The 13269-nt window shown below is 28.1% G+C and overlaps 1 protein-coding gene across 1 annotated transcript; it reads left to right on the forward strand.

Annotated features, from left to right (window-relative positions):
- Nucleotides 1–11657: 11657 nt before the first annotated feature.
- Nucleotides 11658–12178, forward strand: LOC8269574 (probable xyloglucan endotransglucosylase/hydrolase protein 25). Its single transcript, XM_048370377.1, is given in 2 exon segments — nt 11658–11930; nt 12050–12178. Coding segments are annotated over 2 exon segments (402 nt in total).
- Nucleotides 12179–13269: the final 1091 nt, after the last annotated feature.

A 13269-nucleotide genomic window follows, 5' to 3' on the forward strand; every position in this document is an offset into this window, starting at 1 on the left:
CCGTTGGAATGGCTTCACACTTAAAGCCTCAAGGTCTTTGAACAGAAAGTTTCGAACAATCTCATGTCTTTGTGGACTAATGATTCTACGTGAATTAAATGGAGGCTGAGAGAGGTTATCTGATATCTGCAATTTCCATAATATTTAAATAAACTACATAAAGAGAAAAGAAACTATCAATGTAAACAAGAAATTGTGTTTGATAAAGTTATCTATAGGTGGTGTTGTTTATATGTTTAATGATGTAGACATCAATTTAATTATTTTTTCTCCTTCTTATTAAAGTATCGCATTTATTATTCTTTTAAAAGAATTTTATTAAAAGAAATAACAAATATTTTATTTTAATATTAAATTAGTATTTTTAAGGGATATAAGAAATAATTTAAATTGTTATTTCTTTGTAAAAAAATTCAAATTAAGTTATTTTAAATTAAAATTAAAAGAATAGTAAATAAGATTAACTAAATAATAAAAAAGTTAATTTAGTCTATTCATTTTAAAACTAAAAGTTGGTGAAAAGCTTCAAATTTGAGTTGTGAATTGAATACTAGTTTTTTAAGACTGATAGCTTGCTCTGACTACTTTTGAGAATAATAGTTTTCTGTTATTTTTTTCAATGTTATGCATGTTAACAAACTTAATGCTTACTTGTTCATGACTGGTGCAGGTTGCCCTATTATACTACCACGAGAAAGCAAGCCTGTTCTATTGGGTGCTGCTATTCTTGGTGCTGTTGCTGCAAAAAATATGCCAATCTCTATGAGGCGACGAGGGCCCTGAATGCAGCCAGTCAGGTATGCATGACATCTTGTTTCTGAATTTTCAGTTGAATAACTTTTATGACATATCACTAGGTACATAACAATAAATGATTAGGACAATGTTTTTTTCAGTAAGTGCACAATATAATGAAACTTTCTTGTTCGTTTTGTTTCTGCTGGAACTCCTGTTAGTCATTGTTTTCTCCTAGTCCATCCCACTCCCTCCAACTCTCTCTAAGGAAATAAATGAAAAAACAGACAAAAAGGACTTTGAGCAAAGTATTACTCCAATGATATTAACCTGCAGATCAATTATGCTACAAATTTTTATAAATCAGTTGTGAATTTTTTAAATAAATCCAAAGGCCCTTGCGTAAGATTAGTGCTTAAAGTTGATAGTAGAATTTGGCAACACATGTGAGTAAGTTCTATGACCTTAGAGCCAAGCTGGCTAGGGATTGACTGAATGACTTCTTGAATGAAGTTCTAAGTGCCTAATACCTAGCTTGTCTACTAGATTTTGTTTTTAACCTTTAAGTATACTGTTGTGATTTTTAAGACCCGCTGCAAATATCCAAATTCAGTAAACCTGCAATAAGCAGGGAAGTACCTCAAGGCATATTTTACTTCATTGTTCCTTCAATGTTTTGGTGTTTCATATATTGTAGAGAAGAAGTTGCAGAAAATGCCTAGATGAACCTGCACTCTGCATTCTGTTTCTCTTGCAATGCTTTAGCACTGCCCAAATCTAGCCATTTGATTGATGTTTTGGTTACATTTACATGTCATCTTGCCTGAGTAAGTTAGAATATACCAATTTAGTTTTAATTTATATCTCTTTTATTTTTAAATTTAATATCTCAAGTAACCATTTTTATGGTAATTGTTTTTTCTCTCTACATATTCTCTACAATTTTTACTATTCACCATCCTCTACCTCTAGTTATCTCTATGGATGTCTATGGTAAAGTCCTCTTTGATCAAATCCAACTCCATTTCCAAGATTAGTACCTTTATATCATCTCTAAATAATTCCATGATTAGGTTAGTAGCTAATCTTTAATTTTATTAAATTTCATGATGAAGTGAGTAAGAGCTTTGGGTTACTTCAAATGATGATTATTGACTATGTTAGGATATTTTAATTTTTTTTCTTTCAATTGCTTTATTTTTTTTATGATTGAATTGAATTGCTTGTGATAGTGTGATGAGAATTGTAGTGTGTATTGCATGTGGGGATGGGTAATAGGATTAGAACTTAAGAATTTGTAAACTCTCATTTGTCTATTTTTTATTAGATAACCCAAAGTTCTCAAGCGCGCTGCATGAAGCTTAGTTATGGAGCGTCGTACTATGAGTAATATATTGTTTATATATGTATATGCATTATCCGCTCTCCCCTTTGCATTAAGCATGCCTTTAAATGCGAAAGAGATTGATGACACTTAGTGATTAATATGATATGCATGCATGCATTATGTGAAAAATAGATTTTAATTGTATAACGAGATTGAGTTAGAACCTCTTAGATGATGGGGCAATCATTGGACTATGGGCGCAGGCTTGACATGTAATACTAGTCTAGAAGTGCTTTGTTATTCTTATTCTGACTATTATTGTTGCTTGTTGTTTATTGAAGTTGATGTGGTTGGTTGTGTTTGTATCATTATGAGGTTAATTAGTCGTCAGGAAAAAAAATGCTACCGCTATCCAAATAGATTTATTGGATAGCAAAAGTGGGGTGACCCTCTCGGTTTTGAAGAGGATCATATTCGTAATGGATTACTAGAGAGTTCGAAAGTCAGATGTCTAAAAATTTATGATCCACGAGACTTCGAAATAAACCTATAGATAAGGTATGAATCTATATATCTTGAAAAGTAAATTATAAGCATTTTAAAAAGGATTGAAAATATTCTTAAGATTGGTTTATCATTTGCTCTAAGTTTTGAACTTGAACATTGTGTACGATACTATTTCAGTAGTCTTCACATGTATCAAGTCGCATGTGTTCACTCGTGCATCATATAATTTTCATGTTAGTGGAATGTTGGTCAGTTAGTGTCGGTTATAATGATGTAAGTTTTAAACAAAAAGCGATAATAAAAAGTATACTAAAATATATTTTACTAAGAATTATTAAAGTACTTTGAATGGTTCGAATAAGACTCACAATGGATCAAAGTTCTCTGTATGGATTACATTCGAACAATAGTTAGTTGACGCCTGAGGCGTCACAATAAAATGTATGGTAATCGCGATTTTTATCTTAGAATTTCTATATTAATCAATGAGAAAATGATTCCCGCCGAATTTATTAAGAAAGGAGATACAACTTTAATAAGATTGCAAATGAAAATTTAAAAAAAAAAATTAGATAGTGTTATTGTCACATTCTAACTAGAAAACTTATGTTAAACATAAAAAATATATATATTTTATTCGTCAATCGGGACAATAAAAATATCATTCGACACATAAAATTTTCAGCATAACCAATTATAATATTTTTCATGTTTTCTCTAATAAAGAAAATAACTTTTTAGTTTGTCTTTAAAACATCTTATTTACTTAAGTTATTTTTTTGATATTAAAATGATAAGTATATTTATTTTATGAAATACAATATTCATATTAATTTTATATTATCTTTTCAAAATATTTTAATTTTTTTATATCAATATGATTCATAATATGAAGTAATATTTTCAATCCATTCCATAAAATAGAGTAATTATTTTTTTTAATTAAAATTATTTAGAAACTTATTTTTATATTTTAATAATAGCTATTATTAAAGATGTTTAGAAATTATTAAAAGGACTAACAAATAAGAACTTTGAAAATGATAATCACAAAAGTAAATTAGAGAGGAAAGTTTAATATAAAAAAATAAAACTAAATTTGAGAAGTATTTTATATGGTATTTCATTGATTTTGTATAACTTGATAACTTTTTATTATGAGTAAAATAGTATTTTAAATTTAAATATTTTTATTTTTATCTTGTCTTAACAAAATAGAGTGTGCAATAACACCGGTTGCAACTATGCAAAAGTTGCCGTTAGAGTACTATTCAGATAGGCTTCTCGTGGTTATTATTATTTTTTCACTTAATATTTTTTCTTCATCTCTTTTTGATACACATTTTAGTACTCTATGATCATTAATCATCTATAATTGAAAATAATAATTTTTAGTAGTATATATATATTGGTCTTCTTACAACATGTTTCCTATTACGTTTAATGATCTTTTTCACCATTTACATTTTTCATATCTTTTCAAAGTTTTATTATATATCCATCGAATATGACTGTGCACGAGTTTATAATTAATTATTTTATTCGAATAATGATATATTTTTAATAAAAAAATTATTAGCTGAGCTATACTTTCTTTATCTGAAATTAAGTTTTTAATTATTTTTTTCAATTTATATATGAGTTATTTTTTTGTTCAAAGTTACAATTGCCTTTTATCAACCCGAACAATAATCTTCCCTTTTTATTTTGGAAAATTCTGTGAAAATTGATTTATGTATCATGATTTTGGTGTATATGACACAATAATAGCAAGAGAAATTAATTTAAGATCTGATGTGAATAATAGATAGATAGAGTAATTTTAAATCTAACTAGAGAGCAAAAGAGAAAGAAAAATTAACGATGATTTGTTAATGTAAGAGCTTCACCATAAATCATGTAGTCATTATTTTTAAATGCTTATCCAGAGGATATAATTTGGTATAACTTTTCAGAATTATATGTGATTTATCTTCTTAAAAACGTACATTCATCTTAAAAGAGATTTGAAATTGATTATTTTGATTATATTAATATTTTAATAGCATTTCTGTGAAAATTAAATTAATGCTCTCTTAGATTTAATTTTATATAATAATTAATTCTCTCCATTAAATTTTTTTATCAGCCAATCTAGTCAAAAGACACAATTTATAAATTAAAAAAATCCAATCTTTAAATTTAATAAGAAATATGAAAGACAATACAAATTATTTTGGTAACTCAATTTCAACTAGGTATTAATTTTAGCTTGATGAATGAGCCACTTAAAACCTTTTAAAATTAAAAGTGTTTGACATTGTTATTGGAAAATAACTGATAATTTTTCAGAAAAACAGTCGACAGCTCTGGCTTCAATTTACAACAACTCAAATTTGAAACTTCTCACCAACTCTTAATTTTAAAATAAATAAACTAAATTAACCTTTTATTATTTAGTTAATCTTTTTTACTATTCTTTTATTTTTAATTTAAAATAACTTAATTTGAATTTCTTTTACAAATAAATAAACAACAATTTAAAGTATTTCTTAAATCCCTTAAAAATACTAATTTAATATTAAAATAAAATAATTGTTATTTTTTTATAAAATTATTTTATAAGAATAAGTAATGTTGCACTTTAATAAAAAGGACAAAAAATAATTAAATTAATGTCTACGTTATTAAAAATATAAACGACAACAACTATAGATAATTTTATCAAACACAATTATCAATAAGCTATTAACTATAAACTACCAGTTATCGGCGACAGCTTAGTCAAACAGGTCATAATCACCGTTCAATGTTTTGAACAACAGGGAGCCACTATGCCTTTTTGCTTTCCCTTTTCTTTTTTCCGTAAACTTCTTTTTCTTGTTAAGAATTTTTTAGTTTGTTTATAAAACATTTTATTTACTTAAATTTTTTTTATATTAAAATGATAAATATATTTATTTTATGCAATACAATATTCATATTAATTTATATTATCCTTTTAAAATATTTTTATTTTTTATTTTATCTGTTCAATATGATTCATAACGTGAAATAATATTTTCAATCCATTCCATAAAATAGAGTAATTATTTCTTTCTTTATTTTAATTAAAATTATTTAGAAACTTTTTTTATATTTTAATAATAGCTACAAATTGACTAACATGGATTGACGTGTTTACTGCTTGAATTTGATTTGCACCCAACTCTAACTTTGATCTATATAATTACGCATTTGATATTTTTAACTAAATTAACATAATTTAAGTAGAAATATAGAATAAATACTTATATCATATTAAAATAGTAATAATATTTGCTAATAGTTCTTTTTCCTAATTTCTTCTAATAATGATCTCAGGTGATTAATATAAATACAGAAACTAAAATAGTAATTAATTATTTATAAAAAAATATTTTAAACTAAATTGTGAGCGGTCCAAGCATGTACTATAAAATAACAATTTTAAGATTCTAGAATTAGATTGAATTATACTTAATGATTGAAAACTCTAATGGAATTGAACTTTTAGAAGTACACTTATCTTCAATGAATTATTAATATAATTTATTTTTAAATTAAATTAATAATGACTAAATTAAGTCAATTAACTACATACTTAATAAGACCATATCAGTAACCTCATTTGTTCCTCTCCTTTTCGCACCACTATATATATATATTATAATAAGTATGTTTCAAATTGTCTTTTAAATAAACTTAATCAATGGAGCACCATAAAAGAGGAAATGTCATAATTGAATAAATCATGGAGGGAGGGTGTATTTTATTCCTATTGTTTATTGAATCATAAGAATCTATAAGTGAGACAATTTGGAAAACGATTTTAACATATAAGGATTTGAAAAATACATTCTATATATTGATGGCAGTGTTTTAGATAACAATTTTGTAAATAATATTGATATCAAAAGCAAACAATGGTATCAGAACTAATCATATTGTATCGGACCGAATTAGCCACTGCTCCTATGTTTTAAAATAACTCTTATTTGAATATGTAAATTTAGGATATAAAAATTATTTAAGATATTAAATTTACAAACAAAAAGTAAAACTAAATTGTTATATTCTAACTTACTCATGCAAAAATACATGCATATCTATGTCATATTTCGCTTTTATTTTCCTATTAAATGAAAACTATTATCTTAATAATTGTATAATAAAATATATCTTCAATATAGTAAAAGAAAGTGGATCCTCTACATATGTTGCCACCTCAAGTAACATCCCACAATCAATCCATTACTGTTTACTTAGTCCATCCATCCTAATTGGAAAACATAAATCTACTAACAACTATTTATCATTAAAAAAAATTAATTCATATAATATCTTCCTCTTCCAAATTTTATTATTATAAAGAAATATCAATCTAATTTTAAGTACAAAAGAAATTAAATTTAAAGATTTAACTTATCTAAAATTCTTAAATATTAAAGTATAGCCTACTGCAATTAAACTCGAATTATTTAATAATTTTTTCGTAAAATAATTATTTAAAATAACTATCATTTATTATTAAATGATAAAATTTAAATTATTATAAATTTCTTCTATGAGTACACCCTAGACCCATCAATATCCCTAATACCATATTATTTAAAACCTCTTTGAGCATCCACACAACCGTGACACAATAATTATTATTTGAAGTCTCCCTAACCAATTACAAACAATTCACCGATAACCAATCATATTATTTTGCACTCGCAATCACCATACGAACTTTGATCCATCGAGTCTTGTCCAAACCATTCAATATACTTTAATAATTCTCAGTAAAATATATTTTAGTATACTTTTCCTTTTCGCTTTGTTTAAAACTTACAGCATTATGTCTGAGGCCGACCGTCTGATATGCTACTCAACGTATTTAACATAAAACTTATATGATGCATGAGTGAACACGTGCGACTCGATGTATGTGATGTGTACTGAAAGACTATCAGACACAACGCTAAAGTTTAAAATTTTGCGAAAATGATAAAACCATTTCTAAAATAGTTTCAATCTTTTTTAAAATGTTTATAATACTTTTGAAAATTTATAAGTTCATTTCAAAGTCTCGTGGATGATAATTCTCTGAACATCTGACTTTTGAGCCCTCTAGATCCACTAAGAATATCATCCTCTAGTAAACTGAGAGGGTCCCCACTTTTGCTGTCAAATCAATCTATTTGGATAGTAGTAGTATTTTTTCCTGACGACTGATTAACATCATAATAAAGGTACAAACACAGACAATCACATCAACATCAATAAACAACAAGCAACACTAATCAAAATAACAATAGCAAAGCACTTGTAGATTAATATTACTTGTCAAGCATGTGCCTATTTCCAAAGATTACCCCATCGTCAAGGAGGTTCTAACTCAATCTCATTATGCAGTTAAAATCTACTTTTTCACATAATGCATGCATGCATATCATCTTAATTACTAAGTCTCATTGTGACAGCCTGGCCTAGAGAAGCGGTCCGACGAGGCGGGAAGTGGACGTCGAGGCAAAGATAGGATGCCTGGACAAGGAGCGGCTTCTGATAGGCTTCTAGGATGGCAACACTCTAAGGTACGGGGGTATATGAATAAAACGAATTGCACATTGAAATAGGATGGGGAATGATTGATAACATATATGTAGAGAGTTGGAACTAATCACATAAGGCATTTTTTGGTTGTTTGGCTAGAGTTATAGGAACTCTAAAGTTAAACGTGCTTGGTTTAAAGAAATCCCAGGATGGGGGACCTTTTGGGAAGTTCTCGAACTCGCCAAAGGGACAAAACTGTAAGGCCAGTGGAGGCCAAAGCGGACAATATCTCATGTGATTTGCTTCTGAGTCGTTACAAATGGTATTAGAGTAAGACCCCTATAGTAGATGTGTGGTTCGAGGACGAACTAGGCGGAAGCTAATGGGCATTTGATAGCCTGGCCTGGAGAAATGGTTTGACGAGGGCAGGAAGTGGACGCCGGGGCAAAGATAGGATGCCTAGACAAGGAGCGGCTTCTGGTAGGCTTCTAGGATGGCAACACTCTAAGGTACGGGGGTACATGAATGAATCGAATTGCATATTAAAATGGGGTGGGGAATGGTTGATAACATATTTGTAAAGAGTTAGAACTAATCACATGAGGTGCTTTTTGGTTGTTTGGCTATGGAGTTGTAGGAATTCTAAAGTTAAATGTGCTTAGTTTAGAGAAATTCCAGGATGGAGGACCTCCTGGAAAGTTCTCGAACCCACTAAAGGGACAAAACTGTAAGGCCAGTGGGGGCCAAAGCAGAAAATATCTCATGTGATCTGGTTCCGGGTCGTTATACTCATCAATCTCATTCGTATTTAAACGCATATTTATTGCAAAGGGGAGAGGAGAAAATGCATATACGTACATATATGTATAATATACTACTCACAGTAAGACGCTCCAAAACTAAGCTCCATCCGTCGCGCTTAATGACTCCGGGTTATCTAATAACAAATATACAAATTAGAGTTTATAAATTTTATATTTCTAATTAATAATTATCATATTATATTACAAACAATTCAATTCAAACATCAAATAAAAAAATCATTCAAACAAAAAAATTAAGATAACCCAACATGACTTTTGAAGTAACTCTGTCATGCAACTTAATAAAATTAAAGATTAGCTACTAACCCTATCATGGAAGTATTTAGAGATGTGGTAGAGGTACTAACCTTAGAAATTGAAATTGAAATAGTGAACAAAATTAGAAAATTAAAAAGTTATATTTAGCTCAAGAATAACCTTAAAACAACTTAACTTTTCAAGTATTAGCTTCTAACTGATCATCAATTCTTCAATTAAAACTTTAAATAAAGAGCCTCATCACTTGTGCCGACGCAAACCTTATATTCTTCGAGCTCCAATCTTCAAGCACAAATCTTTTTAGCAAGCTTTAACTTCCAATCCAGTCATAATAGCCAATGAACAAAAAGTTAGTATCTTAAGCTGGTTTAAAAAGTGGCTAGGAGAGCAACTTAACTCTTCAAGTTGATAGCTTCCAACTCATGATCAGTTATTCAACTAAAACTCTAAACAAAGAGCCTCATCGCTTATGCCGATGCGAACCTTATGGGCTTCAAGCTCCAATCTTTAAGCACAGACTATGTTTAACAAGCTTCAGCTTACAATCCAATCATAATAGCCAATGAAAAAAAGTTAGTATTTTAAGCTAGTTTAAAAAGTGGCTAGGAGACCAAGTGAATTGGACTTTAACAAAGAAGTCTTCTTATAAACATATGCAAAGAGATAATAATTAAAGGAAGGTAATGGTAATTTGTAAAAATTGTAAAAAATATGTAGAGAGAGAAAAATTAAGATATAAATGATTACTTGAGATATTAAATTTACAAACAAAAGGTAAAATTAAATTGTTATATTCTAACTTACTCATGCAAGAGTACATGCATATTCATGTCATATTTTGTTTTTATCCTCCTATTAAATGAAAACTATTATCCTAATAATTGTAAAATAAAATATATCTTCGATGTAATAAAAGGAAGTGTTTCCTCTGCATATGTTGCCACCTCAAGTAATATTCTACTATCAATCTATTACTATTTACTTAATCCATCCATCCTAATTAGAAAATATAAATCCACTAATGACCATTTATTATTAAAAAATTTCATTCATTTTTATCATCATAACTATTTTGGCTTTATATGCTAAAAAGAAATTATTCCAAGCCCATATCTGAAGTTCTAGTTTGAACCTAACAGATTCTATACTAATACTGTAAATGAAACCATTGGCAGAAATAATTGTTTCTTTTATATTTCATTCCGTCTTTTGTTTTGATTTGCTGGCTTCTCTCACCCGACCCTAGTTAATGTGAAGTTAAATGATATTTATAAGAACTTAAGGTCAATTTCGTATCAGTTTCTTAGATGCCATTTCTAAGTTGAACATCAATTTTAACTAATTTTTAAGTCATCAAGAATTTATTCAATGATGCCTTATGACTAGTTTTTTAACGAATCAATTCAAAAAATCATATTTTATTTACAATTCTTTCGGGATCTTAAAAGTACTTAATTGTTATGGGTGAATTTGAGAGATTGCAAAAGTGCTTCTCTAACTTTAATCTTTTTTTGAATAATTTTTAAATTTTAAAAACTATTTTTACAAAAAAGTAGATAAATGTATATTTTTTCCATAAATAGTTTTGAAAAATAGTGTATAAGAAATTAAAATAATTAATATATTAAATTAAAAAAATTCAAATCTATTTCTTGAACACCCAAGCACAATTCGAAATACACCGCAAATGGTGAGCGAAAGATGATTTCTAGTGGTTTTACCAGCTAGAAGCTTATGCTATGACAATCATTTTAATTATTGATAGACCTAAATCTTATAGACTCAATCCTTTTCATATTATTAATAAGCATTACAACATATTTACTTGAATTTTTCACCTTTTAAAATTCAATCAAATTTGTTTCAATTCAATTTTGATTTTTAATATAATATCATGATAAGATTGACCTGATCTCATTCGGTAAATCTAGCCTTATATTTTATAAATTTTAAACAACCAACTAAAAAATTAAATTTATTTAAATAAAATATTAAAAATATATAACTAATGAGAATAAATCGTCGAACTTATTAGTTATAATTGTTCTAATTATAATTAGACTCAAATCTAATAAAATTAATCCCATTTTATAACCTAAACTTTAAAATATTAAAATACAATTTTATAAAAGATATTTTATACCATTAAATATTAAAATAAATAAATTGAGATTTTCAGCATTGCTTATAGCTCTTAATTGCAAATCAATTACCAAGTCCATGATTCAATCAATAACCTTTTATCTCTCACCTTCACCACTGTATTTTTTCACTGCCATCTGTAGCCCAATTGCCCATCTCCTGCTCTCACCCCTACAACTTGCCACAGTCCTTGTCTCTCCCCTCTACATTCTTTCTCAAACTTTTCACTTTACATAAACAATTAGAACAACATATATACCGGAGAAAAATATATATATATAGATATATATATTTTCTTGGGCTAGCCACAGAAGTTTCCAGTCCGTATGGCCAGCACTCTATTATTACTGGTGCTACTTGTATCTGTGATTACGATGGTGGTCATCTCTGCATTTGGTGGAAAGTTCTACCAAGATTTTGACATCATAAGGCGAAGTGGAGATGCCAAGATACTCAACAATGGGTAGTCAATTACACTGTTCATTGACAGGATTTCCAGGTCAGGTTTTCAGTCTAAAAATGAATATCTATTTGGGGAGATCAATATACAACTGAAGCTTGTTCCTGGCAACTCTGCTGGCACTGTCACTTCCTACTACGTAAATATACACACAATATGTTGTGCTTGATTGCTATTAATTATTACTATTGCTTTGTGACTGCGTGGTAATATTTTTATGACTCTGAGATGCTTGTGTCTTGTGTTATGCGTTGGTAGCTGTCCTGAAAGGGGCCTTCATGGGATGAGATAGATTTTGAACTCCTGGGAAATTTGAGTGGCGATTCTTACACTGTCCACACTGATGTCATTGCTCAAGGCAACAGAGTGCAACAATTTCGTCTTTAGTTCGACTCAATTCTAGATTTCCATAACTATTCCATCCTCGGGAATTCCCTCGCTGTTTTGTAAGTATTAAATCTTAAATTGGTCCATTTAATTTACTTAATTTCGGTGAATAATATTTTTCAATATAAAATATTCAAATATTTATCAATAATTCAATATTGAAATGTAAGATATTGTAAAGGAATTTATCAATCATCCAATTTCAAAAATATCTAAAACTTTCCAATTTATTTTGAATATATTCAAAAATTATTTATTCGAATTTAATGTTATGCGTAAGTTTCTTAAAATTTCAGTTAAATTCAAAAAAGTTAAAAGATAAATGTAGTATGTTTTTAAATTTGTTATAAAATAAAAATATATATAATTTTTTAGAATAATTCTTATTTATAATTAACAAAGATTACTATATATATATATATATATATTTTTTTTTTTATATTTAAAAATATAATAGCTTCCAACTTTTTTCAATTAGAGATTGAAATCTCTTATTTAATTTTCACTAGAATGAATATTTTTAGCTAATTTCTTAGTAATTTTTTTTTAAGTTTGAACTTATTATTTTTTTTGAAATTTTTCTAAATTAATTATATTATTTATAAATTTTATTTACTTTTATTTATTCTTATTTAATTAACAAAGGCAAAAAGAAAAAAAATAAAATTTTCATATTACATGTTCGAATATATGCTTTGTTTTTTTTCCCCTACTCCCTGAATCAACCAAGTTATTATAATCTTCTAAAACCTATGGCTATATTTCGTTCATAAACCTTAGATTAGTAAAATTGAACATAACGTACTGAAAGTATCACCGACTCCACAAGAGAGGGTGGTGGTGGGTTTAGATGAAGCAAAGAAAGTGCCAAAGTAAAAGACCCACACACCAACCTCCATGTTTGGTGAAAAAAGCTGGGTCCTGCTGCAGGGCCTCTCTCTCTCTGTCTGTTTTCATCATAGATCTAAACTCAAACTCCGTCTAATAGTTGCATCATGTTGTTCGCTATTGATTAAATCCACTTTTCGATAATCAAAGCCAACTGGTCACATCTTCTGACATAAAACCTTCCTGTGCAATTACCCTCTTTC

This window comes from Ricinus communis, unplaced genomic scaffold, assembly GCF_019578655.1.
Source record: "Ricinus communis isolate WT05 ecotype wild-type unplaced genomic scaffold, ASM1957865v1 Ctg31, whole genome shotgun sequence".
Lineage (NCBI taxonomy): Eukaryota > Viridiplantae > Streptophyta > Magnoliopsida > Malpighiales > Euphorbiaceae > Ricinus > Ricinus communis.